At 33.8% G+C, this 24,491-nt stretch overlaps 2 protein-coding genes across 2 annotated transcripts; both read left to right on the top strand.

Annotated features, from left to right (window-relative positions):
• The first annotated feature begins 6,299 nt into the window (after positions 1 to 6,299).
• LOC112035676 (histone deacetylase 6) lies at positions 6,300 to 14,330 on the top strand. Its single transcript, XM_024068506.2, is given in 7 exon segments — positions 6,300 to 6,488; positions 6,491 to 6,936; positions 11,356 to 11,796; positions 11,916 to 12,058; positions 12,477 to 12,567; positions 12,657 to 12,763; positions 13,866 to 14,330. Coding segments are annotated over 7 exon segments (1,392 nt in total). The 5' UTR covers positions 6,300 to 6,397; the 3' UTR covers positions 13,939 to 14,330.
• Positions 14,331 to 15,535: 1,205 nt separating this feature from the next.
• On the top strand, positions 15,536 to 16,706 carry LOC136066822 (uncharacterized). The gene has a single exon (XM_065771731.1). It carries the CDS (start codon positions 15,612 to 15,614, stop codon positions 16,617 to 16,619), a length of 1,008 nt encoding a protein of 335 aa, XP_065627803.1. The 5' UTR covers positions 15,536 to 15,611; the 3' UTR covers positions 16,620 to 16,706.
• The last annotated feature ends 7,785 nt before the right edge of the window (positions 16,707 to 24,491 follow it).

The following is a 24,491-nucleotide window of genomic DNA, read 5'->3' as shown; positions in this document are numbered from 1 at the left end:
TATACAATCTACTAAAGTGAAGAAATTGGCTAACATAACATGACAACAGTTTTAATGGTGTGGCAATATTTCAAAACTTAAAGAAGAGTAATCAATTAGCAACCACTAAAGGTTAGCAATGTGGCTCATTAATAATTTACCAGAAAAAAAATGTGGCTCATTAATCCCTATTCTAGCATGTGCTTTTGTTATAGTTTTTTAGTTTTGAAATTACTGGTGCCATTCAAATTTAAAAAAAAAAAAAAAAAATCAATTTAATACATGAAACTTTGAGGGGTTGAATTAAAAATTTAGGTAATTTTTCAGGGGAAATAAAAACTTAAACATATGATTTAATCATTTTGGACACAAGCATAGGTGACATGAAGGATCTAGGCATCAAGAGAGTTCATGATATTTTGGTCGTTTCTCTACTCTGGCATGTTGTTTTAGTGGAATATATCCCATCACATAATTGCCATAGTTAGCTTCAATTTGGGGTTATTAACATGTTTCAACTCCTCTATTGAGATGTGTGTGTAGAGCTTCAAGATTCCTTTGGTCCCTCTTGAGTCCATCCATGCACCCAATCCACTTGTAATCAAGTCAAAAGTTGCAATTGAAGTGCCTTGAGAAGAAAATACCTTCCATGTCTAATCATAAAGCTAAAGGGATAACCCTGATTAAAGTTTCATGTCTCCAATTGATAACAAAATTTTTGATTTGACACCAATATAAACTACTCTATTAACACCTGCCCATAAAATTTGGTCCACATGTTCCTCTACTCCTAAATCGATTTCACCTCTAGTTGATGATGGAGTATGATATATATACTATACGAGTCGACATTATTAATGGTTCTAATCAGAGAAGGTTTGCTAAATTTCAAAATCGATTTCACCTTTAGTTGAAGGACTATGATACATACGAGTCGACATTATTAAAAGTTATAATCAGAGAATAAGGTTTTCTAACTTTCAAAATCGATTTAACCTTTAGTTGAAGGACTATGATATACACTAGTTGTCATTAGAAATTGTAATCAGAGGTTTGTGAAAATTTCATGGCTTTGACGTAGGACACAAAATCCTTTATAATCTTTGGGATGTTTAATGCTTAATACAGATACCGACATTGCTTTACACAGAAATTGCTTTATTGATGATCATTTTATTCACAGTAATGATATCAGAATATTTTGTTGTCTGTATAAAATTGAGCATGCATTGCACCCAGCATTGTCTCTCTCCAACATATATATGTATTTGTATGTCAGCTTAATATTTTTTGCACCTATGTTGTTAGCAACGAAAATTGTGCCATTTTATGCGTTGATAGTGTGTAGCTTTGTGTGAAAAAGTTCGAGTACAACTTTAGAATTAGTGGTTCATTTATATTCAGTTAATCACAAGGGAGTCAATACCGTACCGGAGGCTGTACTGGTTTGCCCAGCGGTACGGTATATTTCGGATACCGGTCAATACCGGTGTACCGTTTCGGGTTTACCGCTATTTTTTATATTTTTAAATAAATATATATATATATATATATATATGTATGTGTGTGTATATATATTATAATAAATATAAAAGTTTACCATAAAATATTTCCTCAATTCAAAACTAATTATTCATAATTTTAGACTTTAGTATCAATTAAAAGAAAAAAAAAACACACACACACACAATATAAAAAATAGAAAGTTTAAAAGTTACCATTGCATACTAAGAAAACAAATAATACTAATAAGTTAATGCAAATAAGTTATCATTCTACCCTAACAAAAATTCAAAAATTACAAAACTTAAAAATATATATATATGTATGTGTGTGTATATATATTATAATAAATATAAAAGTTTACCATAAAATATTTCCTCAATTCAAAACTAATTATTCATAATTTTAGACTTTAGTATCAATTAAAAGAAAAAAAAAACACACACACACACAATATAAAAAATAGAAAGTTTAAAAGTTACCATTGCATACTAAGAAAACAAATAATACTAATAAGTTAATGCAAATAAGTTATCATTCTACCCTAACAAAAATTCAAAAATTACAAAACTTAAAAAAAAAAAAAAAAAACTTTTTTTCTGTACCAGCCGGTATGCCCGGTACCAGCCGGTATTGCCCGAAATTGGCCGGTATGGCCGGTACATGGCCGATACGGCTGGTATTTAAACCGGTACGAAACGTTAATGTTTTGATACCGGTATGCAACCGGTACGATACGTACCGGCCGGTACGGCCGGTACCGGTACGGTATCGACTTCCTTAGTTAATCAAAGTCAAAGATTGCATACTACAGCAATCATAATATTTCCGTAGCTTTCTTTTCTTCTTTTTTTGGGTACTGTTTCTTTGAGGGCAGGGTTTTCATTGTCATGGAGATATGTTTCTTCTCTAATAATGGATTGTGACATAAGAATCATGATTCCATTCACAGTTACATGTTACTAATTAAAGCCTAGCAAAGCTATATATTTGTCCAAAATGTCTTTAGAATTAAGAAATGACTTGTATTTGAAATTTACTCTTCCAAAGATGCTTATTTATTCAACTGAAAATTCATGGATGCTTATGTATGACCTTGTTTTTCTATGAGAGGTACCTCTCAGAATGTTGAAAGTCGTATCATTCTAGTTCAAACTTCATACAGAAGGAGTATAGGGTCCTAATCTATCTTTTATTATCATTAAGTTGCCGACGAAGAAGAAAAATTAGCATGTATAGACAAATGTGTATGTAGTAGATATATAGGGTAGGTGAATATCAGTTTCAAGTTAGTTATACTTGATGAATTTTCTTATTCGATAATTTTATATTTTGTCAATCTATTGTTAAATCACATTTTACTATTTTATTCATAAATTATGCATTTTATATATTTTATAAAAAAAATAGAAAAAATTAAAATTTTAAATAACTTACATATGAAGTTTATTTAATCATCTTAATATTTGATGAGTATGATGGATATTTAAATATATATATATATATATATATAGAAGGTTACACCAAATATTACTTAATAAGTGTGTGTAAGCATGGATGTCCAAAGATTCTTGGCAATTAGATGAATAGTCACATGGGTTTGAACATTTAAATAACTTACATATAAAGTTTATTCAATCATCTTAATATTTGAAGAGCATGATGAATATTAAAAACCATATAAAAGTTATACCAAATGGTGCTTAATAAGTGCGTGTGCGTGCGTTGAATGTCACGGATTCTTAGCAACTAGGTGAACAGTGACATTAGGTGAACAGTGACATAGGTTTGAACATTTTATTTTAACAATGCAACAAATACAATAATTGATTGACATGGTGTGTAACATCACTTTCAAATGAAACTATCACTGAAATCATTTTTAGTGTACACTAATAAAAACATGTTATTTCAACCATTGGTCTTAGTTTATCCTTTATAGACCAATTTAACAGGTTTGTGATATATTGAATGGGGGAAAACAAACAAACAAAAACATAGCACAGCAGATTCATGATATGACACACATAATCATTGGACACACTTTTTTTTTCCTTCTTCTTCTTCTTTGAGAACCAATCATTGGGCACACTCAATCCTGAATCATGGCGCTTAAGCCCAAACATTCGATATCTCTAGCTGTTTATTTCATGGGGCTCTATTTGGGCTATGGGCTGATAGGCAGCAATAATATAACAAATCTTAATGATCAATAGGACTTTAAGAAAACCAATAGGACTTTAAGTAATCCGTACGGGCCTGGACTCGAGTGCTCTTTTTTCTCCCTTTCTGAGGCTTCCTGCTCATTATAAGCCTGGTGGCAAAGTTGTTGACCACTTGCTCACTTGGGCCAGCAAAAATGGTACTATATGTAAGGCCATTGTCCTCTATTTAGCCTTGGCCCATTCCATTCTCAATAATATAATTAGATAACTAGTATTTAATTAGTGGAAAAGTTTTGTGAAAGATACTTATGTATATTAATTATTTATTTTATAAATATAATTTTTTTTTTGAGAAAGTGATATATATAAATTCAATGTTGAGAATTTGTAGCGTTTTTTTTTTTTAAATGATAAAAAAAAACTAAATATTTAAACTATTTACTAAAGTATTGATGGCATCCTTTCTCCAAAAAAAAAAAAAAGTATCGATAGCATTTGTGGGGGAAAAGGAGGCCAGGCCCAAGTTAATGGGCCGAATGCCCACGAGAGGACTGTTTCACATCCGAAAAGAGGGATGCGGAAAAGACAAGGCCCAGCTAGGAGTGAAATCTTCTTGATGAAGGATCATCGCTGTCCGAGGAGGATATCTCCAGTTCGAGGAGGACATCTCCTGTCCGAGGAAGATGTTTTGCTCTGATATGATATCAGAGACTAATTGAGTAGGGGAAAAGCCCGAATGACTGTCCGAGGACTCCACCTGATCAAGATAAGCTCAAAGCATATTCAGGAACGATAAGGATGGGGAAATATCTGAGGGAAAGGCTGCTGCCACCGTATTCAATGCATTGCAACAGCTTTTCTGGCCGCATTTATGTGAAGAAGACCTCTGAACAGTGCACCCCAACCTACTGCCACTCACACAGAGATGAAAAGAAGCTGCCTGACGTGACAGGTACTTGAGCAAGTTCATGGATGGGGAACACGTGGACGATGGAGATGAGGGTAGGAGTGACTATATAATAGAGGGGAGCACCTGTCAATTAGACCCCCGGAAAAAGAAGGAGGGAAAAGGGAGAGAAGAAAAACAAGAGAGGGTTTCAAACTATCCATGTATACAAACTGATCAATGCACTGTTGAAATGGTTATGATCCATTGTTATTAATCCCTTACTAATTCTAGTTCTTCGACCCATACTCTACAAATTGATTGTCTTTGAGTTTACGTAAAGAATTTGAATCCTACAGCATCAATTTAATATCTATAATTTTGAAAATGGTTAAATTTTATCAATGCAGCACCTTTAAAAAAAACTCATTTTACTCTGTAAAATTGCTTTACAAATCAAGTGAGTTTAACACGTAAAATAATTTGTACGATTTCAATAGAGAACTTTGACGTCAAAAGTAATATTAAACTGTTTTCAAAAAACTCTAAGAACTAAATTAATACAATCAATAATTTAAAGATGAAATTGTTCATCCTTTTGGATACACTTTGGTGGTTGGCTTAATGGAATTGAAGAGCATGCTGTAAATCCTAAGGGATCAAATTCCATTCACTATACTATCAATTTAAAGAAAAATTTTATGTCCACAACATTTTAATAACAAATTATATGTGGCAGGTTGTTATTAACGAATTACTAGTGGGTTAAAAAGTAATTTCAGTAGTAGATTCAAATTAGAACCGATAATAAATTACTACATGATTTGTTGTGAAAGTATTATGAAAATGTCATGAACGTGGCACTTCTCCAATTTAAAAGATTTCTAAGATATTTAATGAGCAAATAATGAATAATCTAGCAAAAATTTTGGAATATCTCTTCATGACATGCAAGTGTGTTTGATATCAACTTATTTAACTTTTTGCTAAAAGTTTATTAAAATATATTTATACTTTTAAAAATATGAAAAAAGTAAAATTTTAAAAATACTTACATAAAAGCTAAGAGATAAAAGCTAGCCAAAAAAATTAGATACAAGCATCGGATCAGCTGGTTCAATTGGTTAAATAAAAACTGGAAAAAAAAAAAAAAAATCAATAGACCACAATAATACTTTGGGCTGTAAGCATTATCACGCTTCAGTCATAAACCTTGGGCTAAACCTTTCCAATTAGCCCACATAGATTATTCAGCCCAATCTATATCTATAGCCCAAGGTTTATGCCATGATCAAGATTTATGACTGAAAAGTGGTAATGTTTAGGCCAAACTATTATTTTGGCTTATGAATTATGATTTTTTTTTTGGCCAAGTAGCATAATTTTAGGAAATATTAAAAAAAATATTGAGTCAAAGTTATTTAGTTATGTAACATTTGTTTTAATTCAATTTTGTCAAATTTAAGTTCTAAGTAGAATTCGAGTTTGGTAAACTCAGTTTGACAAAACTGAGTAAAAGAAAATGCTGCATAACTAAATAATAACTTTGACTCAATGCCTTTTTTTTTTTTCCTTAAAATATTTCCTAAAATTATGCTAGTTGGCCCAAAAAAAAAAAAAAAAAAAAAAACCCATAATCCATAGACCAAAATAATAGTTTGTCCTGAGCATTATCGCTTTTCAGTCAGAAACCTTGGGCTAATCCTCCCAATTAGCCCATAGATTATTCAGCCCAATCTATATATCTTTATATAAATACAGTCACTTTTCCACGCGAGACACTGCTCTGTACTACCAAATTTCACATCCCAACTCCGCGACTTGAAGAAAAGAGAGAAACAGCGAGCGATTTGGGTTTTCGGTAATGGAAGAAAGCCTGGGAGGCGTGTCGCTCCCATCGGGACCCGACGCGAAGAAGCGGCGCGTGAGCTACTTCTACGAGCCGAGCATCGGCGATACTACTACGGCCAAGGCCACCCAATGAAACCCCACCGGATCCGCATGGCCCACAACTTGATCGTCCACTACTCCCTCCACCGCCGCATGGAGATCAACCGCCCCTTTCCGGCCAACCCCTCCGACATCCGCCGCTTCCACTCCGACGACTACGTCGAATTCCTCGCCTCCGTCACCCCCGAGACGCTCTCCGACCACTCCTTCTCTCGCCATCTCAAGAGGTTTAACGTCGGCGAGGACTGCCCCGTGTTCGACGGCTTGTTCGGATTCTGCCAGTCCTCCGCCGGCGGGTCCATCGGCGCCGCCGTCAAGCTCAACCGCGGCGACGCCGATATCGCTCTCAACTGGGCCGGTGGGCTCCACCATGCGAAGAAGTCTGAGGCTTCTGGGTTCTGCTACGTCAATGATATCGTGCTTGGCATTCTTGAGCTCCTCAAAGTTCACAGGGTATTTTCGTCTTTTTACTCTCCTTTAAAAAAAAAAAAAAATATATATATATATATATATACACATAATGCTTATTAACTATTGTATGTGCACAACAAATTTCACAAACTTTTTTATGACTGTTTGTTTATGTGATTGAAGTATAATAAAAATGATGGAAGATGTTTTGGTATGAAAAAGTTGTGAAATTTGTGTGCATTTAACATTTTTGGAAAAAAAAAAAAGAAAGACTTTTTAAGTTATGTGGTGGAAGTAGGTATTGCAAGAACAAATTTTAATCTCATTAAAGTGTTATAGTGGATGATTGATCATAGTGTGTAAGACCCACTTTTATTAGTTTTCACTAGCATTATGTTGCATGTGTTAACAAAATTATAGTTTTTTTTTTACCTAGCTTAAACTGCATAGCGCGTTAGGTCGGGTTAGTTGCAGTTTTACCAGCTAGGGCTGGATAGTAAGAATTGGCTACAATAATAGTTTGTAAAAATGTTGTAAAATTGTTTGTGGTTGTAGCATTACTCATCAAAATGATGTTAATGGTGGTTTAGTGTGAAAGTGATGTCGTTCTTATCACAATTTGTATGAAAAGGTTGTGAAATTTGTGTGCATCTAGCATTGTTGGAAAAAAATGTACTTTTTAAGTTATGTGGTGGAACTATATATTGCAAGAACAAATTTTTATCTAATTAAAGTATAATAGTGGATGATAGAGTGTGTAAGACCCACTTTTATTATTTTTCACTAGCATTATGTTGCATGTGTTAACAAAGTTATAGTTTTTTTTTTTCCTAGCATAAACTGCATAGCGCGTTAGGGCGGGTTAGTTGCAGTTTTACTAGCTAGGACTGGATAGTAAGAATTGGCCACAACAACAGTTTGAAAAAATGTTGTAAAATTGTCTGTGGCTATAACATTACTCATAAAAATGATGTTAATTGTGGTTTAGTGTGAAAGTGATGTCGCACTGATCATAATTTGTATAAAAAAGTTGTAAAATTTGTGTGCATGTAGCATTGTTGGAAAAAAAAAAATGTACATTTTAAGTTATCTGGTGGAACTATATATTGCAAGAACAAATTTTTATCTAATTGAAGTATTATAGTGGATGATTAGAGTGTGTAAGACCCACTTTTATTATATTTCACTGGCATTACGTTGCATGTGTTAACAAAATTATAGTTTTTTTTTTTTTTTTCACTAGCATAAACTGCATAGTGCATTAGGGTGGGTTAGTTGCAGTATTACTAGCTAGAGACAAGTCCAAAGGAGCCTTCTTTAGAAATGTTTTCTATACTATACCCAAAAAAAAAAAAAAAAATTAAAATTAAATTTTTTTTTGGCTGAATAATTAGAGATGATATTTAAATAAGAAAAGATTTTAGTAATATCGTTGAAAGATAAAACTTGGGGACAATTTCTTGGGTGCATTACATTAGGTTCCCAAATTAAATATATTGAATATAATTGTCCTTGAAAACGATAATATTACTTGTCGTATGTTTATCAATGCAACTATATGTTTGAATAATAAAATAATTAGTAAAAATTAGAAAAATAAATCACCTAGGATTACATGGCTGAAGCATTCCACACTTTCATTAGGCCAAAATGTACTTCTTAAAAAGGGGGGGGGGGGGGGGTAAAAAAAAAAAAATATATATATATATATATACACATAATGCTTATTAACTATTGTATGTGCACAACAAATTTCACAAACTTTTTTATGACTGTTTGTTTACGTGATTGATGTATAATAAAAATGATGGAAGATGTTTTGGTATGAAAAAGTTGTGAAATTTGTGTGCATTTAACATTTTTGGAAAAAAAAAAAAGAAAGACTTTTTAAGTTATGTGGTGGAATTAGGTATTGCAAGAACAAATTTTAATCTCATTAAAGTATTATAGTGGATGATTGATCATAGTGTGTAAGACCCACTTTTATTATTTTTCACTAGCATTATGTTGCATGTGTTAACAAAATTATAGTTTTTTTTTACCTAGCTTAAACTGCATAGCGCGTTAGGTCGGGTTAGTTGCAGTTTTACCAGCTAGGGCTGGATAGTAAGAATTGGCCACAATAATAGTTTGTAAAAATGTTGTAAAATTGTTTGTGTAAAAATGATGTTAATGGTGGTTTAGTGTGAAAGTGATGTCTTACTGATCACAATTTGTATGAAAAAGTTGTGAAATTTGTGTGCATCTAGCGTTGTTGGAAAAAAAATGTACTTTTTAAGTTATGTGGTGGAACTATATATTGCAAGAACAAATTTTTATCTAATTAAGGTATAATAGTGGATGATAGAGTGTGTAAGACCCACTTTTATTATTTTTCACTAGCATTATGTTGCATGTGTTAACAAAGTTATAGTTTTTTTTTCCTAGCATAAACTGCATAGCGCGTTAGGGCGGGTTAGTTGCAGTTTTACTAGCTAGGGCTGGATAGTAAGAATTGGCCACAACAACAGTTTGAAAAAATGTTGTAAAATTGTTTGTGGCTGTAACATTACTCATAAAAATGATGTTAATTGTGGTTTAGTGTGAAAGTGATGTCGCACTAATCATAATTTGTATAAAAAAGTTGTAAAATTTGTGTGCATGTAGCATTGTTGGAAAAAAAAAAAATGTACATTTTAAGTTATCTGGTGGAACTATATATTGCAAGAACAAATTTTTATCTAATCGAAGTATTATAGTGGATGATTAGAGTGTGTAAGACCCACTTTTATTATATATCACTGGCATTATGTTGCATGTGTTAACAAAATTATAGTTTCTTTTTTTTTCACTAGCATAAACTGCATAGTGCATTAGTGTGGGTTAGTTGCAGTATTACTAGCTAGAGACAAGTCCAAAGGAGCCTTCTTTAGAAATGTTTTCTATATTATACCCAAAAAAAAAATTAAAATTAAAATTCTTTTTTGGCTGAATAATTAGAGTTGATATTTAAATAAGAAAAGATTTTAGTAATATTGTTGAAAGATAAAACTTGGGGACAATTTCTTGGGTGCATTACATTAGGTTCCCAAATTAAATATATTGAATATAATTGTCCTTGAAAACGATAATATTACTTGTCGTATGTTTATCAATGCAACTATATGTTTGAATAATAAAATAATTAGTAAAAATTAGAAAAATAAATCACCTAGGATTACATGGCTGAAGCATTCCACACTTTCATTGGGCCAAAATGTACTTGTTAAAAAGGGGGATGCTAAAAATAATGGTAGAGGATTAATTGTAATAGTATTTAAATTTCTTGGATATTTAGTTATAAGAGTTTCAAGTAAAGTATACTTAATATGCAATGTGCATATAGTGAGTATAATGTGTATGCTCTTATTGAGTCACTTTGTGTAAATATGATGTGTAGGAACTAACTTTATTTCATTATATTATATAGGCTATTACTTTCCTTTTGTTTCCAATGTAGTCCTTTTGTCCAATCTGCACTACTCACACTAAGTCCACCAAAACGATGTCATTTACAAGAGTTAAAAAACTAAAAATACCAGTGAGGTTTTTTTTTTTTTTGATAAATAACAAAACTACCAGTGAGATTTGTATGGAACTAGGTGGAATGATTGAAAACATAATAAATTTAATGCACTGAAATGGAAAAAAAAGGATATTTAAAGGATCGAGTGATTGTTTGGTTAAGCTTTTGGCCGAAAAACACATTAATGTTATTGATATGCAATTTTGTGCGTTTAATAATTTTTTTTGAAATATGATTATTGGGGAAATAGGTGTGTTTGTGTAATGGACCCTAGGAGCTGCATTTCAAAACCACACTTATTTGCCACAACAACTTTTAATATTACTATTGGGGTTTTTCGGCTGTTATTTCTAAAGTACCCTCACTTTTTTTTGTTAACTCTCCATTTTAACCTCTTCTCTGATGAGAAAGACAGAGAATATTTGTTCTTTGTTATCATTGAACCCTAAATAGTAATAATAAATAAAACTTATTATTTATATTAAGGGAAATGATAACAAGTTTAAAAGAACCCATTATATGATATTATTTTCCTTTTTGGTAATTTGCTTGTCAAAAACAGTTTTGGAAGGTGCTCACCAAACACTCAGATTACTTAAACCGACTTTTTAGCTGCTTTTACTGAACGCTCTCAGCTTTTTCAAAACACCCATTTTCATTAAGCAATTATTAAAACCATCAATCGAATTGCAAGCGAGTGTAAATTAGAGGGTGTTATTTGTAATTTAGCCTATTATATTTGATGTCTCCTTGGATTGTGTGATCGCACCAGTTTAAAACTGTGCACAATATCTTCTGTATGAAATGCTGTCTTTAATTGAAGCTTTGTTCTATTCACTGTTTAGTATTCTAGAACAGCGAAATATTGCAAATTACTAAATATTTTTCTGAACACTTTACTTTTTGTTACTGGGCAGCGTGTACTTTATGTAGATATTGATGTCCACCATGGTGATGGTGTTGAAGAGGCATTTTACACCACTGACAGAGTCATGACCGTGTCATTTCATAAATTTGGAGATTTCTTTCCAGGTACGGGGCACATTAAGGACACAGGGTGGGGGACTGGGAAGAATTATGCCCTGAATGTCCCTTTAAATGATGGAATGGACGACGAGAGTTTCCGTGGTCTGTTTCGTCCCCTCATTCAAAAAGTCATGGAGGTATATCAGCCAGATGCAGTTGTTCTTCAATGCGGAGCAGATTCATTGGCTGGTGACCGGTTGGGGTGCTTCAACTTGTCCGTAAAGGGCCATGCAGACTGCCTTCGTTTTCTTAGATCTTTCAACGTACCTCTGATGGTCTTGGGTGGGGGAGGGTATACTATCCGCAATGTTGCTCGTTGCTGGTGCTATGAGGTATTCCTCTCCATTTCCTTTCTCAGTCTCTCGATCTTTTTTTCAGAAAACTCCCTTTCAACTTTTGTAGGTGATGATTAGATATGATTTTAACTAGTTAATATGTTTCTTTGTCACAGACAGCGGTTGCAGTTGGGGTAGAGCCTGATAATAAATTGCCTTACAATGAATATTATGAATATTTTGGGCCAGATTATACTCTTCACGTTGATCCAAGCAACATGGAGAACCTAAACTCACCCAAAGATATGGAGAAAATAAGGTACATTAAGTCTTGCCGCCCCCCCCTCTCTCCATGTGTGCAGTCCCAAGGGGAAGGAGTAGGGAATGCCCTGCCCATAAGTCTATTACTTTCTTATTTGCTATTATAGTTGGTACTAATGATTGTTGCTGGTGTTAATGATTAAATCCATGAATTTAATTTAAAATTTTAAACTATCTTTTTGAGTGGTGACACCAATTAATTCAAAGTTATACTTCTATTTCAAATAATTTCTCTCTGTGATAGTGTTTTTAAATGTGCGCATGTGTTTTTCTGTGTCTGATAGTGCATCTCTTGTAGTGTTGTCCATTGCTCAGTATTTATTGCTTATTTCAATATGTCTGTGTCTTTATTGGTTAGCTATGTTCTCCTTTCGTATACCTTTTTTCCTGAAAAATAGTTTGGTTCAATTTTCCAGGAATACACTGCTAGAGCAACTTTCCAGATTGCCACATGCACCTAGTGTACCTTTTCAGACAACGCCACCCATCACAGAAGTTCCAGAAGAGGTTGGTAATCTGTAGCAAGTTTCTCAATTATACTTTTCTGAATAACATCTTTGCTATGCCTATCTTACTGGAGGATTGGTTGGATGTAGGCTGAAGAGAGCATGGAACGAAGGCCAAAACAGCGAATATGGAATGGTGATGATTATGACTCTGATCCTGATGAAGATTTGAAGCCTCGACATACTTCTGACATGAGGTAAAGCTTCATTTCTCATCATAATATTATGTCCCTGTTTGGAACACAATGTCAGTGTGGTCCATTTAGTTACGTTATCTATTCCATCCTGGAATTGTCACATCTCTAATGTTGTACTTGTGAAAGGGTTCTTGTAGTTACCTTTGTACAAAATTTCCTGGGTAGAAACTAAACATATCCCTTACTCGTTGGAATTTGTGAATAATTTTATGGGGAACCTTAATTTATACTACTTTCAATGTAATCCTTTTCCCTGTTATTATCCATGATAGCCATTTATGGGCACTAATTTAATCTTGGTTCTAAGCTATCTGGCCTATAAGTCAAATGGGCATCTGTTAGGACCCATAAGGCCGTAAATAATTGGGTAAGGCTTTAGTCCAATATTCAATGCAAGCTATGTTTTAAATCTGTAAAAAAACTTGCTATCAGCTATATTATTACCAAGTTATATGTGTTTGTTACTTTGTGTTTTTGTCTATATGTGTGCGTGCATGTGGCTGTGTTCACATTATATTTCTTTAACTAAAATGTCTGCATTAGTTTATTTAAAGCTTCAATTTCCTTTCCTCCGGTCAGGCACAATGAAGTTCAAACCTCATGTTAATTTTTTATATCAACATTTAGTACGACCTTTTCAAACCCCAACTAGAGTGGAAAGAAGCTGTTTCTGTGCAACATCTCTCTCTCTCTCTCTCTTGCAATGCAGATTAGTGTTATTTTTTTTTGGGGGTTGGGGGGTGGGGAAGGGTAGTGTTACTTCTTAAGGTACAAACAGGCTGTATATAAATTTACAATTCTGAAGGAGAGTTGTGTGATCAGCTTGAGGGTTGGTTTGGGAGGTACGCCTGGTGGGTAATGTGGGTTAAGGCTTTGGAAGAGAGAGAGAGAGAGAGAGAGAGGGGACATGTAACCTATCTTTCCTTAACCCTGTTGTCTCTAGTAAAAAAAATTGGAATTTGGATCATAAATTGGAAAGAAGTGTTGAAGATTCCAAGGGTTTTTGTGTCTGTGTATAGAATTGTCTTTATATGTTGTTTGGTGGCTTTTTTGACTGTTATTGTGTTTTCATCTGAGCGTATTTATGTGATTATGTTTGCAGGGATGTAGTTGATGAAATGGAAGAAGATAAAAGAATGGATGAAGATAAAATCGAAGAGCATCCACCGTCTTGACATGGCTTAATTTCTTAGCTTCTATATGTCTTCTTTGGCCATGAAGCATTAGAATAGGCACTTCACTGTCGTATTGGTCTTGACATGGATTAACTGCTGCTTTGCTTCTATACGTCTTATTTGGACATGAAGCATTAGAATAGCCGCTTTACTGTCATGCTGATCCCTCCCTCCCGTTTCTTCTTGTACTTTAAGCAAAAATATTTTATTTTTGATATTAGAATGTATCAGAATCAGAGTTAGGTTGAGTACACAGTATTTGAGTACTTTGTCCATAGTGACATTCTTCTTGGGGATACCTCAAGTCAATTTTTGTTTTAAATAGGTTACTTTGTCCAGGACTCCTGTTATGTGCATAAATGTTATCTAGACTGCTTGTTCCATTTATTGAATTACATTTCATTAATCATACTAAAGCTGGTTATTTTATTTATGATTATGGTAGATGCACCATCCATTTCCAGTTGCTTAATAATTATACAATATTTTTCCATTGCTTCTGAGAAAGTAAGAATGAAAGAAATTGGCAGTGCTACTCCTTTTTTTATTTATTATTATTATTATTATTATTATTATTATTATTTTTTATTATTATAAGATAGAAATTTTTCTCTAACTTAATTTAAGTGTATATGTATGTAAGTCTCTCTCTTGGAGACTTGAACTCTGGCCTTTACTCTCCACACTCCACAAGTATTTATACTTATGGAGTGATCATCGCACTAAGGTTGTGTGGGTTACTTGCTTCTATTTTAATGCTTAGCCTCTCTTGGTATCAAAATAGATTTTAATGCTTAGTGATCTTTTGGGTTGGCGTTTCACGCGTTTCATGTTTGCATTTTTTTTTTTTTTTGGACCAGCGTTTCTTGCACTGTTCATGTCCCATAAACAGTATCCAAACGCATTCTTAGTCTTTCTTGAGATCAAAAAATTTCTTTCTGACATAAACCAAATATTAAATTTTACATTAGAGGAATCACAATAATCTGGTTCAATAGTTAATGCTCTAACGTGCAAGTTGCCCTCATGCTTAGTCTGTTTGGAGCACAACCATTCATGCCCTCTACAGTCTGCACCAATACTACGTTTGGCAAAAAGAAAGGAAAGGGACTCTACTTAGTTATGATTCTTTTAAGTAACAAGGTTGCTAAATCTTATTTTTTATGAGTTGATAAAAAAAAATTATTCTACCTAATTAAACTCTTATAATATAATCTCAACTATAATTTAATTACTATAAGTTTAAATTTATAAAAGGGGTAAATTTTTTTGGTCATGTTGTACACTTTTCATGGACAAAGAATAAATTAATTAAATAACTCATAGTTAAGTCTGAATTTGTTCAATAACAAAATAAACTAAACTTGAATGTATAGTTTAACATAATAAATGAATAAAAAATAACTCATAATTAAGTCCGAATTTGTTCAATAAAAAAAAAAAGAACTAAAGTTGAATTAGGCATATGCATGTATAGTCTAATTTGGTGATGAGTTCAAACTAGACTCATACTCAATATAAAGTTAAGCATATGTATCATTTCTTTCGTATCATATAAGACTCCACAACCTACATATTATGAGATATATATTAATATATTATGCTTGTCATATGTTGGGTTTATGAAGTTGGTCTCAATTCTCAAATACTCTGAACGCCTGTATAAATAGTAAATGACCACACAGACTCCGTGCACAGCGCAAATGTCACTCCAACAACTCCACCAAGTCTCAGTTACTCTCACTTCACACCATTTCCAAATCCAACCGTTAATCCCCTACCCAATTCAAATCTCAACCCCTCCAAAAAACCCGTTCCTCACAACAGCGCTCTCACACAAACCAACCCACTCTTCTTCTTCTTCCACCAAAACCCAAGACAATGGCATTCCCATTGAAGACGTCAAAATCCTCGTAAAATTCAAGTCCAGGCACAACTACATTCGTGTCCTCCAAGTTTCCAGAAAAGCCGACCACCCTTTTGCTGGTTCAAGGTTGCTCCTTCTAGACACTCCTGGAAACATTCACAGCATCTCTTTCCTATTCAAATCTTTCACAAACACTTACTTTGATGTCTTTGCCACCTTACCTCCTATACTACCACCAGGACCCGTCGCAATTCTCGGGTTTGGAGCGGGTTCTGCAGCCCGTTTATGCCTTGAGTTGTACCCGGAATTGGTTATTCATGGTTGGGAGCTTGACCCATCTGTGATTGCAGTTGGGAGAGAGTATTTTGGCCTTGAGAGGCTTGAGAAACAATACCCAGATAGGCTTTTTATTTACATTGGAAATGCTTTGAAAGCTAGTGTTCGAGACGGGTTTTCGGGGATCTTTGTTGATTTGTTTAGTCAAGGTAGTTTGATACCTGAGCTTCAGGATCCAAATACTTGGGAAGTGCTCAAGAAGTGTTTGAGGAAAGGTGGGAGAGTGATGGTTAACGTTGGGGGTAGTTGTGTGGAGGCTGAGGATAAAAGGAGAGATGGGAAGGTAGTTATGGAGGAATCTTTGAAGGCGATGAGACGGGTTTTTGGCGAAAATTTATTTGTTTTGAGTCTTGGGAATCGGAAGGAGGATAGCTCGATTGCTCTTACTGGTGATTTGCCGGATCTTGAGGCGTGGAAGAAGGCTCTTCCTGGTTCATTGAGGTGTTATGTTGATATGTGGACTCAATTTTGTGTTTAATATGGTATGTTCGTGTTTGTCTATGTAGACAAACTTGTGGAATTGTTTATTGAAGGCTTTGTTAATGAAATTTTTTTGCGCTTGTTATGTTTGTGTTGATGCCTGTTTGAAACCAGCACTTAGTTATGGACCTTCCTTGTTCAGTTTGTTTTACTGAGAAATTACTGCAAGCTGCTTTGATGAAGTGTCAATAGGAAAATGGAAAATATAGGGAAATTAAGGTTAATCATGTAGTTGAGGTATGAAACATTGGGATTATATTGGGCTGTAATAGCAATTATGCGCAGTAGACTAAGGATTTTGGGATGCAAGATGCTAAAATTCAGTTTTAACAAATCTGAATTGCCTGCTAGAGCTTTCAGATTTATTCAGATCAAGCCTTTTCTTTCTCTCTTTCTCCTTTTGTTTTTGTTTTTAAATGTTGACTTTAAGGAGGCATAACACTTGAGTCTAAAAAATCTTATTGCAGCATTTGGGAGGTGACTACATATCTATTGAACTAATATTGTTTTGGTGGTTATAGCAAAGTTGGTTTCAAATTCCAAATTTACATCCTTAAGTGAAATGTAAACATCTCAGGTTATATCTTTCTCATTGAAAGTTCAGGTGCTTTTTTAAGTGTATGAACAAAAGCCTTTCAATCTGGTATCCAAGTGTGTGATGTTATTAAATAGTCTCTTGAGTCTTGGTAGAAAAATTGTAAGGTGAAGATGGTTTTGTACGACATATGCAATGGATTTATGACAAGGAATGGTCATTATTTGAACATTCCTTGTTATTCATCGTTTGTCATATTACAGACTAGATTCACTGGAACATGTCTTTGTGGGGGCTATTTTGTGCTTGCGTCTCTATCTTGGCTAGTTGCATCCAACTTAGGCCCTTCAACATAGTAGTCCAATCAACTTATACTGGATAACTGCAGTTTCCTTCCCATGTGAACCTTTATTCCCTCAATATTTCCATTTATTACACTTCTCTCCCCCTCTAAAATATCATTCATTTTCATAGCTTAAGCTTCGGCTCAGTTGGGAGGTCCCCAGGTTTGATTGCTTTGTTTGACTTCAAAGGGGTTCCAGAAAACTTAATGACATCTGGAACCAAATTCAGAGGAAAACTTGTCTTCTTCTTCTTCTTCTTCTTCCTTTTTTTTTTATTTTATTTATTTATTTATTTATTTATTTTTATTTTTTTGGGGATGAATTGGGGAAACTTGTATTTGATTCATTGATTGGCTGCTCGCATATAGTGTATGCCTCTTGCTTGTCTTTGAATCTGTTGTTTACACAGGCAGCTTGATTGTGGAGATGTACTTGAAAACTAAGTACTTAGATTGACTATGTGGAGTTTTTTCAGTAATTATGCACTAGTGTATTAAGCACCAAGTGTAAATTTAAATTAAAAAGAATGCTGGTTCCTCATCTTTGCCTGATGATTTGATTGCATAAAATTCCACACTTGGTTCTTGGTCATATTGTAAGAGAAAAAAAATTCTTGAGTTGCCAAGGAATAGTTTTTGACTTCAGTATATGAGCACCAGCTGTATTTATTTCCATTTATTACACTTCTCTCCCCCTCTAAAATATCATTCATTTTCATAGCTTAAGCTTCGGCTCAGTTGGGAGGTCCCCAGGTTTGATTGCTTTGTTTGACTTCAAAGGGGTTCCAGAAAACTTAATGACATCTGGAACCAAATTCAGAGGAAAACTTGTCTTCTTCTTCTTCTTCTTCTTCCTTTTTTTTTTATTTTATTTATTTATTTATTTATTTATTTTTATTTTTTTGGGGATGAATTGGGGAAACTTGTATTTGATTCATTGATTGGCTGCTCGCATATAGTGTATGCCTCTTGCTTGTCTTTGAATCTGTTGTTTACACAGGCAGCTTGATTGTGGAGATGTACTTGAAAACTAAGTACTTAGATTGACTACGTGGAGTTTTTTCAGTAATTATGCACTAGTGTACCAAACACCAAGTGTAAATTTAAATTAAAAAGAATGCTGGTTCCTCATCTTTGCCTGATGATTTGATTGCATAAAATTCCACACTTGGTTCTTGGTCATATTGTAAGAGAAAAAAAATTCTTGAGTTGCCAAGGAATAGTTTTTGACTTCAGTATATGAGCACCAGCTGTATGGATTGTCACATTCAGAAGGAATGTATTTGTACCAAAGTTGCTAGGTCAAATTTTTTTGCCAGATTGCAGTAACCCCCACCTTTTAATGTTTTATTTCCATGCAATATTATTATGAATAGATGAAGAGGTCATGGTTAGCATTTACAGTATGTTTAAAAGCAAAGGATGCATATATTAAGAGGGATTGGAATAGATTCGAAAGGATTGAGGTGTTCCCCTTCCAATATATTTGGGATTTTATTATTTAAGAAATATAAAAAATAAGAAATATGTAATTTTACTATTTAGGTTTCTACCCTTTCACTAAGGGTCAGCATATAGGTATATTTGGTGTTACTCTTTGTCAACGTCCACTATTAAATAACGTTTTATAGGATTAATGTTTCGAAAATCATACAATTGGATTACACGATATCTTTTATGTTAGCCATTCATGTTAAATTAACATAAATGTCAAATTTTGTATTAATTAATCGGATGTTATTTACTAATCAATACTAAATAGGGGTAAGAAAGTGATTTCCATTCTCATGGATGTGTATGGGAACATATAGGTAATACTAATATGAGGGAGCATTATATTCCATCACCATTTCATCTTCCAAATTGAGGAACAGTAGGGTCCAACTAGACATGGCAAAACGGACGAGTTGGGTTGGGTTGAGTCAATCGGGTTGCGGGTTAAAATGGGTCACGGGTAATTTTTAAACGGGTCAATCGGGTTGTAAGTCAATTGAATCGCGAGACAGGTCGAGTTGACCCATATTTTTCAAACAAGGTTTTTTTTTTTTTTTTTTTTTTTTTTTTAAATAGATGTAATTTGTCAATTGTTTCTGAGTTCCTTAATTGATTAGATTTCACTGGTGATACCGTTATCACTTACCAATTACCACTAAACACTTGGTAACCCAATTTGGTGCAACTCTTGTTCTAGTTTTAGAAGCTAATCTTGGTATAATTTCGATTTGTTTAAAGTAGGAAGAGAAAATGAAGGTGGCAAGTAAAGAATGAAAAATATAATGGAGTATATAACATATTAATGAAAAAGAATAAGTAAATATTTTATAAAATTACACTCAATCTCAATCTACTTAACGTTGGTAGACGTGGCAAAACGTGTGGGTCGGGTCAGGTTGGGTTGGGTTAATCGGGTTGTGGTTAAAACATGTCATTTTTAAACGGGTCAATCGGTTGGTCAAACATCGAGTCAAAATTCTACCATTTTGCCATGTCTAGGTCCAAATTCCATTGATCCTAAATGGAGTGTTAAGGTGGCTATACTATTGATGCACCGACTTTTTTTGCATTTTAGTTTCAAAGTGTTAGGTTGCCTACCTTCTCCTACGCCGACTCTTTTTTGTCTTAGTTGCAAGAGTTTTGGTGCCTATCCTACTTTGGTTTCAGATTCTCATAGTGAAAGCAGGTCGCTAAGTGGTAACAGTATAAATTAGGCCAGTTTTTTTTTTTTTTTTTTCCTTGAAGTACGGATTTTTAAAGTTGTACTTTTTTTTAGGTACAACTTAGTTAAACTCAGCTTATTCTCATTTCACCAAAATAAGTTATACCAAACACACATCACTGTCTAGAGTATTAATTTTTCACAACAAAGGTGAACTGACTGGCTTCAAGAAGTTATTGTTTCTAGCCTTCCATCATGAGCAGTTTTCCAGCGAAGTTGATGGCAGCAATGGTGGCAGTATTGCTTCTCGTGTGTGATTATTCAGCAACTTCTGCATCTGTCCCTCATGGTAATTATAATTTTTCTTTGCTATCACATTTAGTATGAATTGGAATTTCCTCATGCAATGGTAGACAGCTTCACAGATTTTATAATTAAATGTCAAGGTCCTTGAGACTTGGATTTGGCTGAAATTTTAAAGCTTTTGTCTCTCTCATGTACCTTATCTATCGAATTGCAGGATCTGAAAGGGTAATGCACTAATTTTACTTTCGTAATTTGTGATCTAAAAAATGATTGTCCAAATTGTATTAGAATAATGGTTGTGATTAAATTCATTCATTCCTATTAACAACACAACATAACAAATGGGTATATCAAAGTCATATTTTTAAATTTGTAATTCATTAGAGTCAATATAAGCAAAGTGTTACTCTAAATAAAATTTTGGCTAAAATACAAAACACACCCTTGAAATTTAGGAAATTTATAATTTTACACTCTGAAGTTTCAAAGCTTTATCCCTTGAAGTTGTACTCCATTTGCATCAATAGCACATCTGTCCATATTTCCCGTTAAGTGCCACATATGCTTGTCATGTGTATTTTTTCGTCCAATAAAATGATGGCACGTCGCATAATGAAAATAACATGGCATCATTTTATTTGATGAACAAATACATTTGGTCCCATTCGGTCCAATCGGTTCACTTTGGTCTTATTCGGTCCAATTAGGTTTATTCTGCCCAATTCGGTCTACTTAGGTTCTATTCGGTCCATATGGTTTTATTCAGTCCACTCTGTCCACTTTGGTCCTATTAGGTCCTTCCGGTCATATTCGGTCCAATTTGGTCCTATTTGATCCACTTTGGTCTTATTCAGTCCATTTCGGCCCATTCAGTTTTATTCAGTCCATTATGTCCACTTTGGTTCTATGCGGTCTTGTTAGGTCCATTCTGTCCACTTTGGCCCTATTAGGTTTATTCAATCTTATTCGGTTCACTTTGGTTCTACTTGGTCCACTTCGGTTTATTTGTTTCTATTTGGTCCACCTTGGTCTATTTGGTCCAATTCGGTCCATTTGTAACTGGTTTCAATTTCTCTGTTTCTCAAGCCTATAAAAAGAGATTGTAAAGATTCTTCAATCATAATGTGAGTTTCAGTTTTCACTCTCAATTCTCCAATTCAGTAATGATGTTTATACGGGCAGCTTGATTAGAGTATAGTAATGATGTTTATACGGGCAGCTTGATTATGGAGATGTACTTTGACATCTAAGGGCTTTGGTTCACTAGAGTTTTTTTTTGGGTAGATTATGCATTGGTGTACCAAACACCCAGTCTAAATTTAAATATAAAAGAATGCTGGTTCCTCATATCTTTGCACGATGGTTTTGATTGAATGAAAATTCCAAACGCTTATTTCTTGGTCATATTCTAAGTTAAAAATTTCATTTCGTTCTCTTATTTGGTAAACAGTATCAAACACATGAGATATATGTCTCACTAATATGTGGGTCCCACACTAAGAATTTTGCCTTAATTGGACGAATTTCTCATCCAAATTGGTTTCATATCCTATTTTCGATAGACGGATAAAAATTCTTCTAATCTGATTAAGCCTGTGTGAAATTACAGTACAATATTACCGCCAGTCTTCTTTACCGGATATATTGGTTGAAGAGTCTTATAGCCGGTCCCTTGTTGACTGGGACCAACACCAAGACTTTTTGAGCAGTAATGCTAAAAATCTTGGATTTATAGAAGCTATGTTGAATTAATTTCATGAGGTTTAATAGTTTTCCAAGTTGCATATCAAGGTCCTTTTAATCTTGGATTATTTCTAAGTTCTAACCCACTATGATCCATTTCTTTGTCCTAAAAGGTGTTGGGAAGAGTTCATTGCTTTCATCTGTCCGCAATGATGCTTCAACGAAGACACTTCCAATAGAAGAAGGCAGCTCTAAAGGTTTGAACATTAAAAGTAAGAAAATAGTTTTCTCCAAGAGGCTACGAGAGTTTCAACCGCCACCACCGTCACGCCCAGTAAACTCTGGACCAAGTCCAGGGATTGGTTTATAGATGCAGTAATTTTGGTGCAATACATTAAGTTCCTTAATTGAACTCAAATATTTTGTTGTTTTGAATTTAATTATTTTTAGAAGAAAAAAAAATACCATTTATATTATATTGATCGATACAACTAAATGTTTGAATTAAATTGAAGAATATAATATACAGTACTTATCTACGCATCTTCCATGATATATATCCTTCTGACAGTTGCATGCATCATGCATGCCCAAAAGGAAAATCATGTTCAAACTGGGCGCCTTGTCAACAAGCCCATTTCCTTTTTATTTTCCTCCTCCATTGGAAGTGATTGTGTTAAAATATTAATAATCCAATTTCATTTTGAATCTATGTAAAAACTAGGTTATTAAGTGACTTTCTCAACTGTGGATTCTCTTTGCCTTGGTGATTAAGAGATTATATTTGGCCCAGGGGATGTTTCTTGGACATCAGGAGCTGCATTGGTTGAAGGAGAACAATTATTATTCAGAACTACCAAAACTGAGACTAGTCTAGTCATTGTTTTATTGCTCTTCTACAACCACAATTCATTTATTCTTTTAGGATGGATTTGTTAGCAAATATTCTGATTATAGAAACCAGTTTTGTTGTGTGGATTGGATAAACTAGTTGGCAAGCAAATTCAGCATTGGAAATTGGCTGCAGCAATTCTATCCTGTGACTTGACATTGTGTGAGTGGGAATATTGGGCCAATTTCTGAACCTGGGCTGGAGCTCACTTTTAGATCTAATTTTAGTAGGTATCTGGTTCTTATTCCCAAGCTTGTTCAAGATACTATGTTAATCTTGCAGTTCTTATTCCCAAACTTGTTTACAATAAAAAATGTATACTTAATATACATGTGAGCCCTGAGAATTTTACTTAAAACAGCTCCTGTCTCACCAGATAACCATACTAATGAACTGTTACAGATAGGAAAAAAAATACCCTTTTGTTTCAGGGTACAGTGCAATGTCTGTAACACATGCATGGGCGCTGACACTTGCACAGTTGTGCTATGTGAATGTGATACTTGTTAAGCTAGAGGCATTATATTCACTTGGCTTAGAAGCAAGATCTAGGTACCAGTGAAAAACATGAAGGAACTAACTGCACTCGAGATTTGAGTTTTATGTGCACCTCTGTTATATTTTATTGAATTTTATTTGATTTGTCCATTCTAATGACTTAATGTCTTCAAGGGTAATGATATGATTGTTACTAAAACTAAAAGTATGTTATCATGATATCTAAGTTAGGATTCATGTATGTTTTAAATCTTTGACTCAAAGATATGCTCTATGATATTTTGTTGCGAGGGTGATCATTGAAGCTTAATTTTGTCATTTGTAGGAGTGTTTGTTTATTTGTTTGTTTGTTTGTTTTTTTTTTTGTTTTTGGAAAGAGTTTCAACCTATGGCAACCGCTACTAATGATAACTCTTTATCATCAAATCAAGACACCAATCAGTTTTTGGTATATGTGAGAATTGAACCTCATATTTCTTATTCAACCATTAGAAATTTTACCAGTTGAGCTAACTGAAACACACAAAGGCTAGAGTTGATAGTGTGCGCACCTAACACTACAACATTAGGCAAATAAATATTGATAGCTCTTTATCATTAAATCAAGACACCAATCAATTTTTGGTATATGCGAGAATTGAACATCATATTTCTTATTCAACCATTAGAGACTTTACCAGTTGAGCTAACTGAAACTCACAAAGGCTAGAGTTGATAGTGTGCGCACCTAACACTCAACATTAGACAAATAAATATTTTTATGACTAAAATGAAAAACTCACCCTCTTTGTTTCACTAAAATTCATTTCAGTTATCTAACTTTGCTTTTATTCATTTTAGTTCTCTAACTTTTAAGTTTATTCAATTAAGGTTTTTCCATCAACTTTTATTATATGTTGTGGTTAATTTTCAAATATTTTAAAATTTCACTAAAATCTTCAATTAATGATTGAAAAA

The sequence above is a fragment of the Quercus suber genome, unplaced genomic scaffold (genome assembly GCF_002906115.3).
Source record: "Quercus suber isolate HL8 unplaced genomic scaffold, Cork oak 2.0 scaffold_48, whole genome shotgun sequence".
NCBI lineage: Eukaryota > Viridiplantae > Streptophyta > Magnoliopsida > Fagales > Fagaceae > Quercus > Quercus suber.
This window is presented reverse-complemented; position numbering and strand designations above follow the sequence as displayed.